General features: G+C 37.0%; 1 protein-coding gene across 7 annotated transcripts in view; it reads right to left on the bottom strand.

Moving 5' to 3' along the window:
• Nucleotides 1-3,480: 3,480 nt before the first annotated feature.
• JADE3 (jade family PHD finger 3) overlaps nucleotides 3,481-25,492 on the bottom strand; it is a 189,133-nt gene continuing 167,121 nt past the window's right edge. For all 7 annotated transcript variants that reach the window (XM_072614543.1, XM_072614539.1, XM_072614541.1 and 4 more), the window contains 5 exons: nucleotides 25,180-25,347; nucleotides 19,452-19,568; nucleotides 10,008-10,481; nucleotides 6,421-6,538; nucleotides 3,481-4,566 (listed from right to left, as the gene is read on the bottom strand). In XM_072614543.1, coding sequence (XP_072470644.1) covers nucleotides 3,653-4,566; nucleotides 6,421-6,538; nucleotides 10,008-10,481; nucleotides 19,452-19,568; nucleotides 25,180-25,347 — 1,791 coding nt within the window. In that variant the 3' untranslated portion in view covers nucleotides 3,481-3,652. The remainder of the gene's footprint in view (nucleotides 4,567-6,420; nucleotides 6,539-10,007; nucleotides 10,482-19,451; nucleotides 19,569-25,179; nucleotides 25,348-25,492) is intronic.

A 25,492-nucleotide genomic window follows, 5' to 3' on the forward strand; every position in this document is an offset into this window, starting at 1 on the left:
GCTTGCATTTCTCTCCTTTACTCATACTGTCTCCCATACAGTTATGTGTATATTTAGTGTATTGCAAGCTCCTTGAGAATAGGGACCATGTCTTATTTATGTTTAGAGTTCCCAGTGTCTAGTAGAGTGTTTCATACATAATAGTTGTTTTCAGTCATATCTGACTCTCCATGACACCATTTGGGATTTTCTTGGTAAAGATACTGAAGTGGTTGGCCATTTGCTTCTCCAGCTCATTTTACAGATGAGGAATTGAGGTAAACAGGATTAAGTGACTTGCCCAGGGTTACATGGCCAGTGTGTGTCTGAAGTCAAATTTGAATTCAGGAAGATGAGTTTTCCTGACTCGAGCCCCTGAACTTTACCCACTGTACCACCTAGTACTTAATAATTGTTGGTTGAATTGGGTTTTGTTTAAAAAAAATTAACCACTACACCATGATAATATTATTTTGCCTAATGTATTTTCACGGGACCAATTAATTAGCAATCATAGATAGGTATTGTATACGTATACACATCCACATATACATATACAAACAAATGTACATATGCACACATATATTTTAATAAATTTAATAAAACAATAGTTCCTGATGGTCAGAGACTTGATGTAATAGCTAAGTGGAGGCATTTTCAGCTACCAAGTATTAAATATCTTACCTTGTGCATCTATCATTGCAAATGACTTTTCCTGTGATCTTATTAAGCCAATTAATTTCTTAATTTTTATAATGAAAACAATCTTTATAAAATGTTCCCAAGATATCCCAAGGTATATTATAACTTCTACATTATTATTACTGAATACTCATATGATTTTGGAAAGATTTGTCATGCACACACAGTGAATATTTTTGGAAAAATGATACTCTTTAGTGCTTATAGTATCCTTATTGCTTTAGAAATGTCCAGTCACTCCCATCAACCATTGAACTAACCTGAGAATTCCTAAGGCTGGCTCTCTTGTCAGAATTGGGGGGGAGGGGAGGAAGGTGTCATTAAAATGTTCTCTGTGGTTGGCCCAGTTTCTGGGAATTCTGGCTATTACATTATAGTCTGAATCCATCCTTTTTAAAATCTCAAACAATTTTGAGGTTTTTTTTTTAAGAAACAAAACATTTCTAAAAGGAAAAAGAAAATACAATACAATGCCAATGTCTAGTCCATTTCTGGTTAAATAAGCAGATAATTCAAAAGGACAAAATTCTGAATAAACCACCATCAAAGAAAGTCTGTTAGCAGTTTCATAATTTAATGAAAAAGTATTTGTAAAAAGGGGACATTTGAAAAAGACGGAGTTTATCTTGGAAAATTGAATATATATATACGTGTATATATATGTATATATATACATATATATATAAAAACAAAATGCAAACAAAAAATTAACAAATAAGGTCAAGAGGTAATACTTCAAACAACAATTAACCACCAAACACATACAGTAAAAACTAGCAAATACACTTTGGGGACAACACTTGAGAGCTACACAACCAAAGGCTCCTTCATTTACCTAGTAAAATCCTGTAAAAAGTATCAAAACTATTTCCCTGATTGGAAATACTTTAGTCACCATCCCCAAAATGGTAAAATATCTGGAATTTGGCTGAAGCACCATTTCTGTGTTAGTTGTTGTTGTTGTTTTCTCCCACACACTCCTATCTGAAAGGCATGAAACAACACGGCTGCTCGGCTGACCTCTTAAGTAAAGTTTTCTCAAGGCAGTGCTACCATTACGGTATCATTCTAATAAATAGCTAAGGAAAACTCAAAGAAAGCTTCAGGATACTTAGAGCACAAATAAGGGAGAAATTAACTTATTCATTCTGAATGACCCATGGCTTAAGAACACAAAGCATTTTCCATTAAAATAAAATATACGAAATTTAAAATGCTCTACTGCATATTTACACATGGGCACATACGCCCACATGCAGGAAGTATTTCGAAGATGTAATTCAACAAAGGCAAAGTACATATATATATATATATATATATATGTATATATATGGAGAGAGAGAGAGAGAGAGAGAGAGAGAGAGAGAGAGGGAGAATGAGAATTTAAAAAAAAAATACCTGAAAAGAAATGGCTATAAGAATGCAAAGTCAAATAGAAGGATGAAGCAAAGCTGCCAAATATACCTCATTTCTCAAGAGAACTGGCCCTGAACTTCCACCACCAAAATAATTGAAATAAAATTTAAAATGAGTTTAAATTTGTCTTTAAAAATAAAAACATGACCTTTGAAAAAATATTTATTGATCATTACCATTGTGCTTTCCCAAACTAGAAGCAAGAGAATATTAAATTAAGGCTATAAAAAAACCAGAGCTGGCATTTATTGTCAGCTATGGCGCCTTTGAAATTAGATATGCAACATTTTTCCTGTTGGAAAAGGGATAAATGCAATAATTATCCACAGCAATAAAAAGTGTGAGGTGGAAGAGTTTGGGATCAAGACGCCTGCTATTTCTCCAAAGAAAAGGGAGGGCTTTTAGTTTGGGATATTGCTTCCAATCTGAGTTTGATAAGCAGCTTAATATGTCCATATGTGTTCAACATATGCTTGCAAATTCTGTTTGGCAATACAAATATGCTTCAAAATAAAAGCAAACATACAAAACTGTCAGACAAAATGAATTTAGTCAAGCTTATTATTATTCTTTTTAAATACCAGGTATAAATAGCCCCGAGGGAGAGAAGGTCTCATTTGAGGGAGGGTCCTGGCGTCCTCCTCTATGATTGCCTCAATTAAAACATCAGAGCATTTTCCTTTCAAGTAGTACCTCTACTTTTGTAAACACTATCCACAAATTAGCCATTTGTACTTGTTAGCTGGGTAACATATTTACAAGTGCATTCCCCAAACAAGCAATCCTATATACAGGCACCAAAAATTAAAGTCCTAGAGGGATAATATTTACAGAATAAAGCAAGGTATTCTGAAGAGAAACACAACCTTTTTGCAAGGGGGTAAAGAAAGGGGCTTATCTAGAGGTCAGTGAGTTTGGCAGCATCCATATTGTTGGTCTCTTGGTCTCTCCTCTTAAGACAGTTTATACATTTCTACAAAATTAGAAACTGATGGCAGAGCAGGACCTCAGTTTAGTAGTTAGGTACTGCAGGAGCAATAGGAAGGTAGTTGTAGTGTCTGCAAAACGTAGCCTCTTGTAACCCCTTAACAAGCAAGGGCTCTTAATTCCTATGGCTACCAGTGGCAACCTGGCACTTCAATTACTTATTGCTAACAATAAGTCTTTCTGAGAACCCGGCATAATGAAAATAGGTTCCTGAAGTAAAAAAATCAACCAGAAGTATTTTTTGAGCACCTACGATGTGCTCAGTTATTCCCTGTTCTCTCTCATGCATGCACGCGCATATATCACATACATACATACACACATACATACATACATTCCCTATAACAGAACTAAAAACAATTAAAAATCTGTTGATTCCTATATGCCCTTGCAGAAGCTGGGTTTGTAAGTCTTTTTAACTGCCAGCCAATTCACTGTTGAACAATTATTTCACCCTTTTCATTGCATTTCCTAACATAGGCATTATATTTTAGAATCCTTTGGTGTCTAGGTTTGCACCAATACACTGGGATTATATAAATGTTGAGTTACCCTTTCAAGTTTCTAATCACCTTTGCACTGAACTGTGGGAAACCATACTTGTTTTATTTCTGCTGCGACAATCTCTTCCAAAATCCTTGGAAGGACTTTCCCTGTCTGAGCTGCTTCTTCTTATTCTTATTTGTTCTTTATTCTCATCACTTTCAGCTTCAGAGTCACTAAGTTCCAAATCGGGGCAATACCCGTCATTTTCCTGATATGGTGCTCCTCCTGTCTGATACTCAAGAGTCTGCTTACTCCATAAACGCTCCTTGGAGTTAAGTCTTCTAGTTGACTTTTCACAGCATCTGAGGTCTTCTGTGGTCCTCACCAAACTATTGGTTGCTTCTTTAAAGGACCTACTGAAATGTTCAATGGAAGATTTTCTAAAGCTGCTCTGACTAGACAAGTGAGTAGAAAGCACGGGCTCTTGTTCATATGGAGTCTGACAAGAATTGTCTCTTTGTGTGACATCCCCTGACCTGCTGTTGCCCATCAAACCATTGGACTTTGCAAACCTAGAGTTCTGTTGTATTTTCCCATTTCCAATGGAAGTCTGTCCCTGAAGCGCAGCTTGAAGGGCCAAAGGCTTACCGAGAGACTGCCCACGATGAAACTCAGAAGGCTGAGCTAGACCTGAATCTTTGACTTCATTCCTAGAATGGCTGAGACTGGCTAGCAGCCCATTGCTCCTGTTGTCATGAGAATACCTAGAATAGGATTTCATTCTCATTTCAAATGTCTCCTGAGGCATCTGCATACTTTTTTTGTTGTAATTGGGGGCTGAGTTGCTATTTTCATCAGGCGAGAGAGGTCTGTTATTGGCTTTCATTGAATTGTTTTTGGAGTCTCCCAGGGCTGATTTAGGCATTTTTAACTTTAAGGTTATTCTTGGAGGTGGGTAAAACAATGTGTTTTCTAGTGCACTTGTCAAAGGATGTCCTAAGATAAAAGAAAAAAATTCATTTTAATAGTCAATTTACATGAATAATCGATATCTTCATAGCAGAACAAATTTATCAATCCAAGTATTAAACAATACCATTTTTTTTAAAAGGACATCATAAGAGATGTCTTGTAGTAGCGGTACATGGATTAGACATCAACAAGCTCAAATCTGCTCTTAAAAACACCAATGATTACCTGTATAGCCTCCAAATCTCCATTCTCAGTAATTACATATATATATACACACGTAGACCTCCTTCCCTTTCCTCCCATAATCTCCCTTTCTATCTTATTTTGAAAAGGAAATCAAAAAAAGCACTTTTAGGATGGAGTCTCATACAAAAAGACATTAGGAATTTCATACATGAATCATAACAAATGATCCAGAAGTCTCTCTTCCCTGAACTTCTATCTACTTTAGCATATTATTTCACTTCACTTCTTGAAGGTGATTCCCTTTCGACAGAGATCCACCTGGTAGCAAGCAGAACTTAATTTTTAAAGTCTTGTCTCTCCCATTAGGAGTATAAGCTCCTGGAAAGCAGGGGTTATCTATTTACAATTCCAGTGCTTTGGCACAAATTCAACAATTAATAAATGCCTTTTCATTCATTCATTCACTCATTCATTGCAATAGGCAAAAAGCCTTAGTAGCCATGAGTTTCTGTGTCAGAACACATTTATGACCTGGTGCCCAATTTTGTGGCAATGAGCCTCTCTTAATTAGGCTGCGCTTTGAATGACTGACTTAATACACCATTACCTGTCTGAATTCATAGCCTTTCCAGCTTGGAAAGACCTGATGAACTTGCACTCCACTGCTACAACCTTTGACACCTCAGATTATCTACTTCTGTTCATGTCCTAATGAAACCTACTATAAATGCTCCATGATTTTAAAAGATTAAGAGAAATCCCCCATAAAGTCAAACCAAAACCAAAATATTAGGAATATTTTCATTATTTTAGAAGGGGAACTATTTTTATTTAGTACTAGCTATGTTGGTTTTGTGAATTTGACACTATTATCTAACCTAGAATGACCACTTTCTGACTAAATGTGAAAATTCTGGGATGGGTGCATGTAGGCAGACAGACAGGAGTCATTATGCCTTTTGGTCACGGGTGATAGGTTTCTTTCTTGGCTGCATCAGACAATCTATGACTGTTATTCCTTCTAACTTGAAACTTTGCTTTCTCTACAACTATTCTGAGTAAGGTGAAATAAAGAATAACATCAACAAACAATTCTCTTTGTATTCCTCAAAATGATCACTTGATTCTTCCAGTAATCTCCTAAGGTATGCAGGACAAGTATGGTTACCACCAGTAATCAGAATCTACCACAGAAATGTTACTGCTAATTCTGCCTCTGCCTCTAGACTCCTCAAGCTTTGCTAGGTCCTACCAAGCCAAGGGGTCTGAGCAAGCTCTACTACCCCCGGCTGCTGCCATACCATAACCAGAGATAGCCCAAGGACAAGAATCCCTGGCAACACTGAGGTGTGTTCCCCAACTTCAATTCCTGACCCATCCAGCTCCAAAACCTACAAGAATTCTTTCAGGTCCTTAGGTGAAGTGTCCAAATAACTGCAAGCATTATTACAACAACATGCTGAGAGGTACTATGGAGTAGTGGAAAGAAAGCTGGTCTCAGAAAGAGGAAGAATCAAATTCAAGTCCTGTCTCTGACAGGCTCTCTGGATGACTCTGGACATCTTCACGTCCCAGGAAACTCTCTAAGACTTTCAGATGCAATATATGAGCCAATCAGCATCAGTAAAGGGAGTTCCCTCATCAGAGGCTCCTTTTAGGTCTGACCCAATCCTAATACTAGTCAGGAGTTACCTGCAGCAATTTCCTGGTTAGCAAGCTGGACTTGAAAATTGAAGATCTGCTCATGAACTTTGCTGTGGGACAGTTTCAGCTTCTCTCTCCTGCTGACCATGTAGCAGAGGTTTCTGACCTAAAAGCCCAACCATCCCCCAATAGGCAGAGGTTTAATTTGTTTGAAGCACATCTAGCACCTTGGATTACAATAAATGCAACTTGGGGTGGGGGTGATGCACAACATAAGAACTAGATAGTAAAACACACACACTAGAATCATATGCAAATAACACACACACAAAAAACCATTAGGAATTTCATTTATGAATCATCAGAAATGCTCCAGAAATCTCTATTTTCTGAACTTCTATCTACTTTAGCACATTATTTCACTTCAATTCTTGAAGGTAATTCCCTTTCATTGACAGAGATCTACCTGGTAGCAAGCAAAACTTAATTTTTATTGTCTTGCCTCTCCCATTAGGAGTATAAGCTCCTGGAAAGTAGGAATTTTCTTACTATTTACATCTCCAGTGCTTTAGTACAATGTCAACAGTTAATAAATGCTTTTCCATCCATTTATTCACTGCAATAGCCAAAAAGCCTTAGTAGCCAAGAATTTCTGTGTCTGAAAACATTTATCACCTGGTGCCCAATCTTCTGTCAATGAATCCTTCTTAATTAGGCTGCTCTTTGGATGACAAACTCTGGTACATTTTACCTGTTTGAACTTAAAGCCTTTCCAGCTTGGAAGGATCTAGTGAACCTGTACTTGACTGACACAACCTTTGAGACCTAGGGTCAACTACACATTGAAGTGTGCTGGAGCCGGCTCAAATTAGTTTAAAAGAACTGTTAAATTTTCAGGGTTTGCATTTACAATTCAAAAATCTGCAAAGGCTGCAAATCAGGACTTGATTTATTGTGCTAGTGGCTGGCTCAACTTAAGAAAGTAATGGACATTCCATTCCCCAAAAGTTGTGGATCAGAGGTTAAATGGAGGCACTTCAGTATCCTTCTGACACGTGTATGTATGTATGTGTGTATATACACACACAGAGACATATATGTAAAATATCCAAGGAGGATATAATTAATATAAAGTAAAAGTTTTAAATTGTTGCCTTTCTTTTAAAACTTTTAACATAAAATCTAACTCAATAGCCCTTAAACTGAGTGCAAAGAAGTATTAGATTAGTAGGGCAGGGGAAATGGTATAAAAAAAAGTCTACTGGAAAGATGGGATAAAAGTTTTTCTTACTGTGACCTCAGCCAGCATCAGCCATACACAAATTATGTTCATCAGGAAAAGTAAAATTCTTCAAAAAAAAACTCTTATAGAATGAGTCTGACTCTTGAGAATTACAGTCCCTTTTAGGACATTAGGGAAATTATCTAACACCTTTTGCATAAATGTAATTTATTAAGTCGAGACCATTAATGGCCTGAAAAAACATCACAGCAGGTTAAGCGCTGAGTGCCCTCCTACCCTGGCCTCCTGAGTAGGCCAGGGAATATCCTGGGTTTAGGTTATCAGGCTGGATTAGGTGAAGGATCCCCAGGGCCAGAGATGAGTTTGAAAACATGGAAACCAGTATTTTGCTGACCTCTCTCAGGTATAACCTCTCATACCTGATAAATTATTACTGTAGCTGGAACCCAACTTAAAATTTTTCACACATAGCTATGTCAGGATGAAATAGAACAGAGAATATGTTAAGCTGTAGATTATAGTACTTGGCAAGACAGTCCAAGTTGTTCCTCTTCGGGGTTAGCTAAAGCAGCTGGTAATTGGCTTATGCCCCAGTCTTTCTCCCTGAGCCTGTGGGAACCCATCATTCAGTATACCTTCTTCCTTAAAGTAAGGCAGATTTAGTTAAAACCAGTCACATCCTTCTTTGGTGGGGAAGCAGAGCAAAGGGAGACAATTTCCAGAAGGAGATGAAGTGAGAGAAAGTTGTTTGTGTTTTCAAGAAATTAATTTAAAATTTAAAATTGATAAAGAGGCTTTTAAAAAAAATTCCCATAGATGTTCTAATATGCTCCCAAGGAGTAAGACACTTGGGAGGACTGCATTAAATGCTTTATACCTACTCTTCTGAAAGGTCTGAGACAAATTATCAAATTAGTTATGAGCAATATTTTCCACTAGTTACTTTTTTGTTATATTCAGAGATAAATCAGCAGTTTTATAAGGAATTACTCATTACTGATCAGATAAGCAGATTATCAAGCCTATTCCCACCCCCATTTTATAACTCCTCACACCCAATCCCCTTCACTCACCTCAATCATATGGTAATGTAGTTAGTTTACCTTTACTGAGTAATGAGTAAGGCAAAACTTAACTTCACAATATCTTGGCCAAAATGTCTCAGAATTTCATTTTCAAGTTCTAGTGGCATCTGTAATTGGTGCTGTTTCCCCAGATCATAAATCATAAAAGGTAATTTACTAAGCTGAACCTACTGTTGGTCTGAAAGGGTGATCCTGGCTAAGTGGGCCAGTGTTTGGTTGAATGAACATGAGAGAATTTCACAAGTTAGGCAAAAGAGGCTGAATTAGGTGGAGAATCTTGAAGGTGTGTTATCTTGGCACAGAGCTCAGGGGCCTGCACCTAGTAGGAACTTTAATTCTTGATTGATTGATCCTAAATTGGGAGTTGTTGGGAGTTCTTCCTTCCCAATTAAAATATAAAATAAAACAAAAACAAAAATGGACCATTTCAGCCCACAACCCCAGCCTGAAATCTTGGTGTCAAAGGTTCAACAACTATCAGCAGGAGGAGGAAAAAAAAAAAGAAAAATTGGATAAATCTGGGTGTCCCAAAAGTCCCAGTGCACTGTTACGCTTTGGGATAACTTGTATGACCCCTTTCAGCTAGTCTTGGCTATAATGGTAAAAGAACATAAGAGGTTTGACATACAGGTTTGACATAAACATAGCTATGTGGTACAGCTGATAGAGTGCTGAACTTCAAGTCAGGAAGATTTCAGTTTAAATCCAGGTTCAGACATTTACTAGCTATGTGATCCTGGACAAGATATTTAACCTCTGTCTTCCTGTTTCCTCATCTATAAAAAATAAGGATAATAACATTCTCTACCTCCCAGGATTGCTTAATATTTGTAAAGTGCTTAGTCTGGTACATGATAGGCACTATATAAATGTTAGTTATTCTTATTTTTATCATCATCATTATCATATTAGGCTATAATATCACATATTATTACATATATGTAATGGAATACAGAATGATGTATATCATTGCAATATAATATAGAATCACAATATAATAATTAATTATAATCACATTATAATAATAATAAATAATATTTGTAAAACAATTTGAAAATCTTAAGGCATTATATAAATGATAGCTACGATGATGAGATGATAATGACGATGGCTATCATTACTCAACCATGAATTTTTTTTTTACTACTTGCCGAAATCCCAACACTGATAAGCTACTTTCTGCAGCATCAGGGAAATAAAGTTACAATAATGCAAAAAAAAAAAGGCACTATTATAAACAATTTTAACTAGAAGAGGCTTATTCTATTGAGTTGGGTACACAGCTTCATGCTAGCCTTCTTACTTACCCTCTCCAGATCCTGTCTCAGATGCATAAACATTCTCATGCGAGTGTGAATGCTATCTTCTTTTGGCTGCACGAGGCCATTTTCTTCATCCTCCTTAGGAGGAAATAATGGCTTATTGAAATTACTTTTTCGTTTTAATTTCCAGTAATTGTAAATGAAGTCTACAGCAAGTTTCGGGAGGCCAAGTTCTGCAGCAACGTCCTCTACTTTTACCAGGGAGTAGAATTCCTCTTCTAGCTCTCTTAATTTCTGGGCTCGAAGACTGGTTTTCTCACTTTCAATCTGATTCTGATCACCAGTGCTTTGGGAATGATCACTTGCATCAGTCAAAGAGCTCTGCTTGTTTTTGCTGTGTTTGAGGCAGTATGACTTGAATTTGACTTCATCCCCATCATCGAGGATAGTCTTCATCTCTAGGCTATGCTCAAATGCACAGGTAACATGAAATGCTGTGATACAGCTTTTTACAGAGCACTTAGGGAAGAAGACAAAATAAAACTCAGCATCAGCCAGAGGGAAGATAAAATACACAAGTGTCAAAAACCAAAACAAAATCAAACAAAACCTCAAGGCTTCCAAGAAGCAAGAGATTCTATTAACACAAAGCTGTTCTAAAACCATGCATCCATATCACAAGCTTTAACAGTACCTAGGGATGTAGTTAAACCAAACCCTTGAGAAACCAAAACATCAGTCCCACTGGGATCACCAAAGCAGATTATGGCTTGAAAAGGTTTGAAATGATAATTAGTAATAATAGCTTATTTTATGTTTGGTTTTTTTTTTTAATATTTGTTATCTATCCATGTGAGATGGGTAAGTGCCACTTCACAGAAAAGGAAACTGAAGCTCAGATAGATTGTGGTCTTCCTGAAATCATATCTATTATGTAACTGTCATTCCTCAAACCTGGATCATCAGATTCCTTGCCCAGTGTTTCTTCCACTACACAAATACAACTAAAGCATGCCAGAAGTTGTTTCATTGTTCTCTAAAAAGCACAGGATCCTAGAATCTTAGATTTAGGTCTAGAAGGAACCTCAGAAGTCATCTGGTCTGAACGAAGGTTCTACAGATCTACAATCTGTAATCTACAGATCTCAATCTACAGATGAGGAAATTGAAGTCTAGGCTTTCCCAAGGTCACACTGGTAGAATGTGGCAGTAAAGGTAAACCCAGGTCCTATGACTTCAAATGCAATGTTCTTTCCACTGTACCATTTCCAAGGTAGCAGTTTAAAGTAAATACTTTTTCAAAATGATTTCACAATGTCTAAGATTACCATTGTTTGTTATAAGTAACAGTGTTATTGATTTTATTTCAGGAAGATAACAGGTTTTCATGACTGATTTTTTGTGTAGGGGAAAGAGAATGAAAGGAAATAAATGTTTTGGGAAAACATGGTAGGAAAGTCAGAGTTAAAATGGACAGATCTCATTTTGAAATATTGTATATACACATACACACACATATAGATTGTTTTATCTTTATTTTTACATTAGAATTTTGATGACCAAAAGGATATCAAAAGTACATGTTATCAAAAGTTTACAAGGTATATGACCTTGGACACCAAAAGATTTCATGGTTACATTTTGGGTCCCTTGCTCTTTCTCCTTAGTATCTAGTTAAGAGTTTAGAAATCAGAAATCCAATACCTGAAAAACCTAGACACAATACTCCAAACATTTCCAAGTAGACAGGCTTTACTAATTCAGTTCTACTAATATTGTTGAGTGGTTTTCAGTCTTGTCTGATTCTTTGTAACCCCATTTGGGCTTTTCTTTGGCAAAGATACTGCAGTAGTTTGCCATTTCCTTCTCCAGCTCGTTTTCCAGAGGAAGGAACTGAAACAAACTGGGTTGTGACTTGCCCAGCTTATACAGCTAGTAAGTATCTGAGGCAGATTTGAACTGAGAAAGGTAAGTCTTCCTGATTCGAGCCCCTGCACTCTATTCACCTCACCCCACCTAGCACTTAGTAATTGTTTGTGGAATTGGGTTCCATACAGGAACTCTATCCACCACCCTCAATTCTATTGATATCTGAGCTCTAAAGAACAGGACTAAGTGGAGCTTGTGCACAATACACATGCTAAATAACTCTCCAGTTTATCATAGGATCATATATTTAGAGCTGGAAGAGATCCTAGAGGCCAGTTAGTCTGCTCATCCAAACCCCTCATTTTACAGATAAGAAGTTAAGTGATTTGCCCAAGGTCACATGGGGTAGTAAAAAACAGAGCTTGGATCTGAAACCATATACTGATTTCCTCTGACTCCAAAATCATTGACTTTTCCTTTCCATTGTGCTATACTGTCTGGATAAAAGGCATACAATGGTGAATACTGCAGTCCTAAAATGTTAAAAGATGAATTCAACAAGAATTTTTTCAGGTCTACTAGGTGCAAGGTGCTGGCTCCCTATCACTTCCAGGACAAAATACTAAATCCTCTGGCATTCAAGGCCCTTCCTAACCTGTTCCCTCCTACCTTGGCAATTAACTTACACTTTCTTCATTCCTATGCGCACCGTGATCCATTGACACTGGTCTCCTTGCTATTGTAAACACAAGACACTCTCAAGTCACAGCATTTTCATTTGCCATCCTGGATGCCTGGAATTCTCTCATTTTCATCTCTTGGCCTCTCTGGCTTCCTTCAAGTTCTAGTTAAAATCTCACCTTCTACAGGAAATCTTTCTCAATGCCCGTAGTGCTTTCCCTCTACTGATTCTCTCAATTTTTATTCTGTATATATTTTGTTTGTGCATAGTGTTTTCATGTTGTCTCCCCAGCCCGTAACTTCAGCTTTTAACATATGAAGGAAAATGCTATTTGTATCCAGAGAAAGAACTGATAAATAGATGTATAGAATGCCATCTCTAGGGCAGGAGAGCAAGGGGAGGGAAAGATGGGGGAAAAAGAGAAAAAAATTTACTTTATTACATATTTAAAAGGAATAGCAAGTTGTACATAATAGATTTGCAGTTTCATGTACAATCACCTTTTCTTATTATACTATGTTATGGAAATGCTTGTTTTATTACATAAAAATAAAATTAAAAAAATTAAAAAGAAGCTGTTTTGCTTAACTTTTTCTCTGCTACAAGGGCAGATTCAATGTAGTGAGTGAAGGTAAATATTGGAAAATGATTGTGATATAAAACAAAAAGAATCTATAAAACTTTGAAATAAAACAAAACTGATAATTGATTTTTAAAAGGTAGAATCTTAGTGAGTGTAAACAAAAACAGAAACCAAAAAACTCCAGCCTCAAAGAAGCATACATTCTACTGATTTTACATCCAAATCACATTTGTAAGCAAATTATTAGACCCTTTACTAAGTATATTTAGAAATTATCTTTATGGTTATATATTTTGTGGTTCAGGACTAGTTTAAAAAAAAGTATAGTGGCGCCTTGCTCACAAAGACCTCATCTCTTATATGTGAACTGAACTCCTACATGTGAGCGATTGGCTAGTCCCACAGCACTTAGTAAAACTTCAACCAAAGAAAGAGACTATAAAGCAGATTGTCTCCTTCTCGATTCAGTATAGTGAAGGGGAGAAAAAACCATTACTACCAGATTGTGACCCTGGAACATGGAGCTATGGCAGACTCTATTATCACACACATTTCAGAAGGGAAACTTTTTTTCCCAGATGTAAGAGTTGAAATCATAGTGGGAGTCAAAAAGGAAAACGAACTAAGTCCAAATGCCCAATTTAATGCTTTAGAACGAAGTTTTCTGAATTGGCAGCACATAGTTTGTATGTCTCCACGCAGGCAAGAGTGTTAAGGTACTGTCATCCTTTCCTGGTTCTAGAATTGGGATACTCTAGTTCTCCTATGAATGTATCAGTTAAACCCTTTATGAGTATAGAAATAATTTCTCTCTCACCTACTGCTTGCTGAGAGGTCAGGTGAGCCTGACACAAACAAAACTCAAGTGTCATCTCATAAAAGCCTGCACTGTGATCTGTTAGACTGGAGTAATTAAAAACACGCACTAGATTAGGTAACATAAAATGCAAGACTTAAAAGAAGAACTTCACAGCCTTCAAGAAAACCTTGGATTTTTTTTCTCCCTTTCTCCCCAAGCTACTCTACCATTTCCTATTTTCTACAAGATGAAAGAATTTATGCTCGATGCTTCCTATTACTATTCCTACGTAAACTTTTAGGACACAGTGCTGAGGATTTTCTATCATTTACAGAATTCAGGGGGAAAAAGCAAAAATTAGTTTAAGATTAAAGATTAAGGAGGATACTTCTTGGAAAAGGATTCTTACTAAAATGCCTATTTTTTTTCTTGTTCCTAGTAAGAAGGCCATGCCCTGCAGTATTGTCAGAGATTCCTTGGGTGATCACGTTATCTCATCCAGTCCAAGCCCCAAAGAAACTGTAGATATTTGTCAAGACTTTTGGCAAGTCCTCCAAGATAAAGTGGATGGAGTCTAAAAATCTTTCTTGGTTGGTCATATTATGCTATCATGTCAGACGTCCATTAAAAAAAGGACACATACAAAGGATATTATTTAACATAGGACTAAGGAGGACTTGGCTTTAAGTGTTCTACAGGCATACAATTTTTTTAAACTATGAAAAGGGGAATAAAAAGGATCTTTTAAGTTTAAAGTTCCAGAAGGTCCAGGCATAAATATGAATTAATCAAAAGAAAAGAAAATTAAGTGATCATGTACTTAAATAAATATATGTCCCTCAAGAAACTAGAAACAAAAGAATTAATCTAGTGTTAAAATATAAATAGCTGGATGCCTACATACTGAAGTGGTTAGAGGGAAGAACCTGTTCTCGTCACTAACAAAATATTCTTATTTTAATACTGAGGAAAGAAGTGAGGAGAAGAGTGACAACTAAGGGGTGCCATAGTACACAGAGTGGTGGAAAAGTTCAGAAAAAGTCAGAAAGACCTGAGTTCAAATCCAGCCTCAGACACTTACTAGCTGTGTAAACCTGGGCAAATGACTTTAACCTCTGTCTGTCTCAGTTACCTCATCTGTAAAATGGGAGTAATTCTCAGGGTTATTATGAGGATCAAATGAAATAATAAGAATAAAGTGAAATAATAATTGAATAGTTCTTGGCCCACAGTTAGTGCTATATAAATATTACTTGTTATTATAATACTAGTTATTATTATTGCTAGCTGTACAATCCCAGGCAAATCACTTAATCTCTGCTTGCCTTAGTTTCTTATCTGTGAAACAGGGATAATAATAGCAACGACCTCCCAGGATTGTTGTAAGGATAAAATGTGACAATATTTGTACAGTACTTTGCAAATCTTAAAGAACTATATATATGCTAGCTGTAGAGAAAATATTTGACTTTTTATAATTTTAAAGCAACAACAATAATAACTGAAATTTATGTATTGCTTTGTGGTTTACAAAGGTCTTTCCTTACAACAACACTTTGTATCAGATACTGCAATTTCCAGTTTACAAAGGGAGAAACCAAGTCTCAGAGGAGTGATGTGACTTATCCAGGGTCACAAAGGTAAGATTCAAAATCCAGGTCTCTTATCTTCAAATTCAATGAGTCTTCCATTATATTCTACTACCTCTCATAAATTGCATATGAGCAAATAATTTCCTGTCTACTTTTAAAGCAAAGTAGTTGCCATATGTCTATAGATCTTTTTTTTAAGATGAAAAAGCACCCTGGAATTAATTTAGGGAATTTTCATCTATTCTTGTTACTTCAAAGAGAGGCAAAATGTTTACCAAATTAGAACAAAGACCTGGAACTCAGCCTCCTTATCTAGTATGTAAGCCCTAGGTAAGATTTGATAAAAACCAGTTCATAAAGCCTTCTTAAGCATCCCAGACTGAAGGGATGAAAACTTCTGAAATCTTCCAGTGATTATTTTTATTAAAATTTTTTCTGTAATTAATCAAGTTATAACTTTAATTCAACACTTATTAAGCACCTAGTTATATGCAAGGGACTTTACTGAGATTAAAAATAACAGCCCTTATCCTTTAAGAGTCTACTTAGGATCTATATCATGTTTACAAATAAGTATGATACAAGGCTGAAGGTGATGGGGCAAAGGAGGGGTCCATTCGACGTGTTATGAGAAATATAAAGAAGTAGAGATTACTTTGGGGGATAGGAAGTAGGCAAATCAAGTTACATGAAGGAACTGGGTTTGAAAGAAGAAAGACTTCCAACAGATGCAGAGGAATTTGGGAAGGGAAGTCTATTGCAGTCATAAGGAACAGCGTGAGCAAAGACATCAAAGACAAGAAAAAAACAGGAGAATTATGGAGAGCATTCTAGTTTGACTAGGACAGAAAATATGTGAAGGGACAAGAGGTAAGCTGAACAGGTGTCTTAAGACTAGATTGTCTGGATGAACCAAACCAGCTTTTCTCAGTTCACAGGCTATCTGTGTCTTAGGCACATAACCTTTTTCCATCTTGTTCTCCTTCCCTCTGTCCTGCCTCTTCTCTAGAAATCCAATAATTTTCTATGCCTAACCTATGTCTTCTTGTCTGTGATCTCAGAGGTGGGAGACAATCAGACCTTACAGAATGAGATGAATCCCATTCCTCCCTGTAACACCCTAAGCTATCATCAGTTTGCCTGAGCTGCTCTGGTCCTACCTAATGAAGCTTAACCCCAAAGTCCTAACGAGACTGTGGTGTGACAAGGTGCCAAGTACTGAGATCAATCTCTCGGAAGTTCATCATGGACTCTTTCCCTCTGCCATAGCTTGAAGACAATGTGCCCGAGGTTCCCTGGAGAGATTCAAGGTCACATAATTGCCTACCTTCCTCCTTATCACTGTGGAGGTGTCAGTGGTGGCCCCAGTGAGAGAGAGAGACAGAAACAGAGAGAGACAGAGAGGTGGGGGAAGGGGAAAGGAGCTGGTAAGCTGCTCCACTACTGTTCCCTTGCTTCTCCTCCCATTCTGTCCCTAATATCTGGAATGTGATTTTTTTTCTCCTCCTAAACTATATTTAGAATCTCTAGCTTCCTTTCACAGCTCAGGTATCATTTTCCATAGGATCTTCTTTCCTGGCTTCTCTAGCTGTTGATACTCTTTTGAGGTGACTTTCAATCTGTCAGTCAGTCAGTCAGCCAGCCAACAAGCATTTATTGAGCACTTACCAAGTGAATGGCACTTTGCTAGTACTGGAATTGTATCTACTCAGCTCTCCCACATATAGTAAGCTCCCTGAGGGAAGACCTTATTTTCTTTTTAATCTTTGTATTATCAGAACCTAGACTAATGTCATGCATATATAATAGACACAATGTTTGTTGAATTGAATCAAATTACTTATATTCTAATACTCTGACTGATGACACTGCTAAAAATGAATCTCTTCTCTTGATAGGAATGTTCATTAGTTAAGGGTTTTGTTATTTGAGTCTAAAAAGAAAGCCTTCAGCTAGACATGTTGGATTCTTCAAGATCTTGCTAGACTTTTCAACCACAATAGCTGTGTGGGAATAGATACCTGCCAAATTTAAAAAGGCAGAAAATTACTTGTCATTCTTTTGGCATTTAGCCAAAGAAGTCTTTTCGTACTTTCTCAGGAAAGAGGAGGATTTCTTCATGAAGCATTTGGGTTTAGTCTGAATGACTAAGATTATTAACACTTGCCAAATTTACTTTCAGAGTTTTATATTTGTGACAGTGCAAAAATTAGGAAAAGTAAATATTCTGTTGATACTTGATAGCCATTATATGAGTTCTCTTTTTTTACATTATAATTGTATTTGGCTGTACAATACCGTCTAAAGGAGTAAGCAAAAATGAGACTGGCACGCTTTAGGTTAGGATGATACCTCTATGGTTTGCCCATTTAACCTAGATTTGAGAAGACAATGTTGTGGTTGGAGAATCCAGACCTCTCATTTCTAATTTGTTATTCTTGGAACTGGGGCTTCCTGGTAGCCAATGGAAGTAATGCTTCATCAGAGTGTCTCAGCTGGTAGAAAGAACAGGAGTCCCAGGAACCTCTAGTCCTTCTTTGAGAAGTCACAGTAACTTCTGATATTTCTAACTGCTTCCCCCAAATGAATATTCTCTTCCAGGTGTGTACAATGAGAATTCCTCATAGTTCAGACACCAATATCCTTTCTCAATTTCAATATCTTTCTTGACAACCCCCCCCCCCCAAGAAAATAAAATACAAACTCCTTGACTTCGCACTCAAGGCTTTTGATAGCCTAGACCAGGGCTTCTTAAATTTTTTCCACTTGAGAAATTTTTAAGTGACCCAGTTATATCAGTATATAAAATAGGTATGCAAATAAAAAATTTACTTGATAATGAATCATGAAAAAATTTATTTTAAAACAATTCTTTTGTATACATATAATTTTACCATTTATCAAAGATGAAAGCCAATTTACATACTAATGAGATGGATGTGCTTGTCTGTTTTTACATAAAGAATTAAATCTTGGTGGAATATTTGATATTGCAGGATGTAGAGCAAGTTCATCATTTTTAAGTTGATTAATATTTTGATTTTATAATCATCAATGCTAAGAATACCACTTCACATAAATACACAGTACAAAATGGCAGAAGTATGAGGCTATTTCAGAAATTGTTGGAAATTCTGTCCTAATTCCAAGCCAAAATCCATTTAATGATTTTGTATGTACAGTAAAAACAGTACAATTCATTACATACAATAGTCTTGAATTTGAGCCAAGGTGTTTTTGGCAGAGTTCGTTGGTGTTGAGTGATGTGACAGTATGTGCAGTGCAAACCAAGGCTGCAGTGAAGTTGTTCAATGCAATACAGGCAAGCACAGTCTGAAAAACCTTGGATTCATCACGTGCTCGATTTTGAATTAAGTTTTGGTCATTGCACGTTTGGAAACCTTTTGCAAAATTTTTCACAACCCCCACATTCAGTTATATGATGCCATATGGGGTCAAGACCCACAGTTTAAGAAGTGCTGGTCTAGACTACATTTCCAGTCTTATCACAATACCCACTTTACTCTGTCATGCATTCTATGTTCTAATTAAATTTGGTTACTCAATATTTTCTAATCTCATTTCCTGATCCTATCCAGCCTTGAATTCATCCAGCATTTCTACCTGTTGAAATCTTTGTAGCCATCTGAGGTCGAGTTTAGGTGTTACCTCCTCCATGAAACCTTCCCTGAGTCCTTCAGCTATAAGTGATTTTTCTCTTTCTCTAATTTTCTCATACTATTTTCAACCCTCTTCTATACTTTTAATTTGTATCACATCTATTTTCTTATCCCCGCTACTATACTGTCAGCTTCTTGCATAAGGATTGTGTCCCATTTGATTTTGGTATCCCCAGTGCCTTGCATAATATGTTGCCCATAGGGGCTTTAAAAATGAGTGTTGAATTGAATTGTCAAAAAAGTCTCATTACTTTATGTGGCACATACTTCTAACGGGGACATACCTGAATACAAGCTCCTGTCTTTAATTTGCATAAACTGCAGACTAAAGACCATCGGCTAGGTGGGATGTGAGAGACTTTTGTGATTGGTTCCATCCTTTCAGGGCAGGCGATGCTGACCTGCAAAAAATAAAAATACCACCATCAATTATCCTCCGAGTTCTCAGAGCATACCCTATACAATATAAATTATTTCACAGGAAGGTAAAAGTCTGTAAAGATGAAAAGATAAGAGTATGTCTTAATAGAGATAAAAACAATTAAACAAAAGTAATTTGCCCCTAACCACTGTTCAGGTCAACTATTTTTGGCAAAGAAAATAATGTAGTATCCCAAAAGTTTCAGTGTGCTTTTAAGTTATTTAAGCTTTAATAGCCTGAAACTGCACTAAGACTTTTGGGATACTGTACATAGAGGGGGGCTGGAGAAAGTAGAAGTGTGGCTGTTATTATACAAACTGGAAATATTTTGTTTGATCAAGGACCAACAGAACTTGAGAAAACGGAAGAGTCAGTAGAAAATCTTATATCATTATTGTGAAAAGACTGATACTCTCGGGAAGTAGGATGGTTTTACATAATGGGGAAATGATCACACATAAATGGAAACAGTCAAAAAGATATATTTTAAAGGTAAATCCTCAACCTGGGTTCAAATCTTCTGTCCCCGACAATCTGTGTAACTTTGGACAAATCACAACCTCTCTTAGCCTTAATTTTCTCATCTATAAATAGAAGGGGTATGATTAGATAGTCTTAAAAGATCCTTATAGCTATAAATTTATGATTTCATCATAAGTTATATCTTGCCATTCTAAGACTGAAGGGAAAAGGATTCTTAACATTTTTTATTCCCATGCAAACCAGAGTTCAAACGATGGTAGCTAATTACACCTTCCCCTCTTCCCCACAGCACAAAGTGAAGCACACTATAATATAAAGAAGATTTCTCAGCAATGACAGTATTTGCCATTGCAAATTTCATATACCAGAAGAAAATTATTAAAATCAGAAAGATGAGAAAATCCTTGAAAATCCTATAAAGATTAGAAACTAGGACAAACTTCCTGTTGAATAAGAAATCTCCAGTTATTTTTAAAGGAAGATTAATGAAGTGCTATAGCAATTGGTGGCACAGCGGATAGAGCGCTGGGCTTGGAATCAGGAAGTCCTGGGTTCAAATCCAGCCTCAGACACTTACTACTTGTGTAATCAGGGGTAAAAATCACTTAATCTCTGATTGTCTCAGTTTTCTCAGCTACAACATCAGGAGAAATAGCACCTACCTCAGTTGTTGTGAGGATAAAATGAGATACTTCTAAAAAGAACTTAGCACAGTTCCTGGCACATAGTAGGGGCTATATAAATATCTGTTCCTTTATTTTCCTTCTATGTGTAAATACACATACACACACACACACACACACACACACACACGGATAAAACATCTCTAGACTCATACCCTGACAGTTTCTGAAAACATTACCATCAGGATTGTTATGTCCTCTGAGATCAGCTACACTGTATCTATCTTGTTTGTATGTATTTGCTTATAGGTCGTCTTTTCCATTAGCCTGTGAGTTCCTTTAGAGCTTTCAAGGGCTGTCTTTTGCTTTTCTTTGTATCACCAGTGATTAGCAGAGTGCCTGGCACAGAGCAGCTGTTTAATAAATATTTATTTATTAGTCACTATTGGGGAAACAGACTATCCTTTCTTGGCCTGAGTAACGGCTTATAGAAACAGTAACAGAAACTTTAGTTTATAAGAAGTAACAAGTATAGTCTTCCCTGACATTTGCTGGAGTTAGGGGCACAGGACCCCCAGGGATGTGAAGACCTATGAATAAGTCTAGGGCCCACTTCAAACCTTTATTTTGAACAATTCTGATCAAATTTATTTAACATTCAAAACAAGTAAAGCACACTGAACCCATTAAAAAAAGTTGCAGTTTCTATGAGAGAGATTAGTATTTTGCACACTAGCTTGGAGTCTTTGCAGTTGCTGGTGTAGTAGCAACTGCTTCATGGATTTCTATCTCTTATCAAAAGCACAAGATACAAAGATCACAGCAGGAGAAAATCCAAACTGAGTTTGGATGATAGAGAGACAAAGAGGAGGCATTCCCAAAAAAGAATACGAGGCCCATGGTTCTTTCACAAAAATTATACTGTTTATAATAAGTGTGTGTGTGTGTGTGTGTGTGTGTGTGTGTGTGTATACTTATGGTAGTAAATGAGAAGCTAGATAAATAATATGTAGCATTTATGACTTACTAAATTAGTTTTTGTTTTCTTATATATGTGTGTCATCTGTGATTTTTCCACAGTACACCAGAAATCTCTAAAAATTCCCATTTAATTTATTAATGTGTTTGTCCTTTGTTACCAAAGAAGACCATGCCATTAGAGAAATAATGATATGGCTTGCGCTTGACTTTGTTTTGAGTGAGGGAGGGTTGTGCAGGTCACCAGCCTCACTTCTCCTCCAGAGCCATCTGAATCCAGTGACCAGATATTCATCAGGATACTGGAGATGACCCAGGATGAGGCAGTTGGGGTTAAGTGACTTGCCCAAGATCACACAGCAAGTGAGTGGCAAGTGTCTGAGGTGAGATTTGAACTCAGGTCCTCCTGACTCCTGCACTGGTACTCTATCCACTGCACCACCTAGCTGCCCCAAATTTATTAATGACCAACCCACAAATCACCAGATATTCATCAGGATACTGGAGATGACCCAGGATGAGGCAGTTGGGGTTAAGTGACTTGCCCAAGATCACACAGCAAGTGAGTGGCAAGTGTCTGAGGTGAGATTTGAACTCAGGTCCTCCTGACTCCTGCACTGGTGCTCTATCCACTGCACCACCTAGCTGCCCCAAATTTATTAATGACCAACCCACAAATCACCAGAACTGTAAACGTGAAACTGGTTAATGTCGAGGGATGACTGGATGACTGTATAAAGTCTTAATTCTTAAATCATAGAATACTATTCTATTAGGTTTTTAATATACTTACAGATTATTAAAATACTTTAAAAGGCATTACAATTTACTCCGGTATAAAACTGAGTTCTGTGATTAAACTTAGAGCTTGAAATACTCCCCTGAAGCTACTCCAGCGTGTCTTGAGAACTGAATTTGGATTCTCCGTTTCTGAAACTTTGCTAGTAGAGCCCAAACTCTGGTATTTCTCAACAAGTTAGAATACCTACAAGGGTGAACCTGGGGAGAGGCTACAAGTCTGTCACCTCGGACTAGCCTTGCTAAGTGTGGCAAGGCCTAGAAGCTGATCACCATGTGATGCATTTTGGTGGGGGGGGGACAGGGAAGGAGGGGCTATTACTCATGAAGACCATTTACTAACATGCAAAATGATTAAGATTTGGTTGGTGGGGGAGTTTTTGATTCACTTGTGATTAGTCATAGAGGAAACAGGTAGCAAAACTTGGGCTTGGACCCAAGTGTTCTCATTCCATAATGAAATTACAGATCTTTCAGAATACTGAAGAAGTCTAGTGTCCAACAAATCAAGGAATTCATAAGAAAGATTTTCAGCATAAAAAGCTAGAGTTCAATTCATATTTTGGAGCGTTCAATTCAGATATCTCCTCAGCAGCTGGTTTTGGAATTGATTTTGTCAGTAACATCTCATTGTTTTAGGCATTAAAGTGGACACAAGCCAATGTCCCACTTGCTTAAAGCCCAAATCAGGCAAGTCAGAGGAAAAACAATTTTCCTACAGTTGTCATAGAACTGCTGGGATTTGGTGGACAGGAGGTGGGCTAGAACAATATACAAATTAAGGAAAGTAATTTCCACTTCAAGTCAACATTTCAGATTTAGTTTTATTGTTGTTAAATAGCATAAGAGGAAGCTTAGCTTAGTTGGTGGGGGGGTGAGGGGGAAGTTACTTAAGTAGGGTAAGGAGAGCTAGCTTCCACTCTCATCTCTGCCACTACCTAACTATGTGATCCTAGGGACATCATTTAATTTCTCTGGGCCTCAGTTTCCTCATCTGTAAAATGAGGGCATTGAACTACAAAATCATTAATTTAGTTTTGATGTTCTATGGTGCTATTACCATTTCCTTACACATCTTTAACAGAATATTTAATTGAATTTCCTTGGTAAAACAAATACAGCAAAGAGTTCAAAGGAGAAAAATTCATTTAGTCACTTCTGTTTTTACAGGACAAAAAAGAAATGTTAACCAGCTGCAGACCTGATTCTGAATCTTTTACATGAGAAAACTAAAAAGGAAGGAAATGTATTTTAACATGATTTTATCTAGGTAATTAGATGCTAAGACAATGGCTTCTATGTATTTTATTTTTGTCAGGTTGCTTGATATGATACTAACTGCCTTGATGACAACAGTAATGAGTATGGCTAAAGAAGCTGGGAAGTGGAACAAATTACTGAGGAGATACCATCAGCTAAATGTGAATTAAAGTCTCCAATCTTCTAGTCATGCAGGTTCACTGTGACACAGATTTTCTGGATCAGACCTATGCAGACAATGAATCAGAAGAGCTAGGTGGAAAAGTGAATAGAGGGCTGGGCCTGGAGTCAGGAAGACCTGAGTTCAAGTGAGGCCTCAGAAACTTACCAGCACGTGACTCATGGCAAGTCATCTAACTTCTGCTTGCCTCAGTTTCTGATCTGTAAAATGGGGATAATAATAGCACCTACTCTCAGGGTTGTTGTGAGGATCAAATGAGATAATCATTATAAAATACTTAGCGCAGTAACAGGCACATAGTAAGTGTTACATAAATGTTAACCATTATAAGCTATGATAGTACAGTAGCTAGACTGCTGAATTAGGAGTCAAGGAGGCCTAGATTTAAATTCCATATCTGACAGTTTCAGCTGTGTGACTATGGGCAAGTCATTTAACCTCTTTGAGGATCAGTTTCCTTATCTGTAAAATATGGCTAAAAATACCTGTACCTACTTCAGAGGGTGGTTATAACAACCAAGTGAGATAATGTACATAACTTTGCAAACTTCAAAATACCATATAGACTTATTACCAGTTTAACATCTAAATATATGTACACATGTATGCACATGCATGTACATATAGATTATTTTCCCCACATTTAACAAAGTATACTTGTCACAACTCTCCTGTGAAATCAGTAGTCACACACATTATGCTCTCGAGGTTATAATGAGATAAGAAAACAGGTTCAAAGACTTTATATGAGTTGCCCGTGGATGGCAGAACTAGGGCCTGAAGCCACGTCTGGACTCCACATTTGTCTTCTAGCCTATATTTGTTGCACAGGCAGCCGCCATATGTTAAATGGAACAGACTAACCACAAGAAGGGAAATAGAAAGGTGATGTAAGAAATGCAGTGGATCCTAATTTAAAATAATCTGGCACAGGTGTGGACCACAGAAAAATGGATTATCTCTTTTGAACCAATACAAATCATGAGGCAAGGCAGTCATAAACAGTGATAAGCTCTGTAAGCAGAGTTAAATCAAAGGCTGACCTTCATGTGATCACATTGTGGACAGAAATGCTGGCCATGGCTTTGCTTTTTTAGGCACTCCCACAAACTCAAATATCAACCACTGAACACATCTTTAAATCAGAAGAGCAATATTATGCATATCTGGTAGATGTAAATATCCTCTAAGCTAATCCATGGCACGGCTGTACAAAAAGAAAGGGTTCTGAGGAGAAGGCATAAAAATAACCTCAAATGGATTTTTACCTCTGGAATCCATAAGGCGCAGCTGACATGAGCCCATTTGGTCCCAGTCCTAGTAGCCTTCATGGCTCCACCTCTCTTTGGACACAAAAGACACTGAGGATGAATGCCTAGAACACAGGTACGACATAACCAGCTTCCTTCTGGAACCTTGAGAATGCCATAACATGCCTTGGAATACAAGAAAAAAAAATCTTGTTAATGTTCTCACAGATAATGAAAAGACAAAATTTTTTACATCATATTCACCAATAACAAAACACATTTTTAGGGGAAAGACACAACTAACAACAAAGCAAGCTTATTGTGAACTTAG

The sequence above is a fragment of the Notamacropus eugenii genome, chromosome 5 (assembly GCF_028372415.1).
Source record: "Notamacropus eugenii isolate mMacEug1 chromosome 5, mMacEug1.pri_v2, whole genome shotgun sequence".
Taxonomy (NCBI): domain Eukaryota; kingdom Metazoa; phylum Chordata; class Mammalia; order Diprotodontia; family Macropodidae; genus Notamacropus; species Notamacropus eugenii.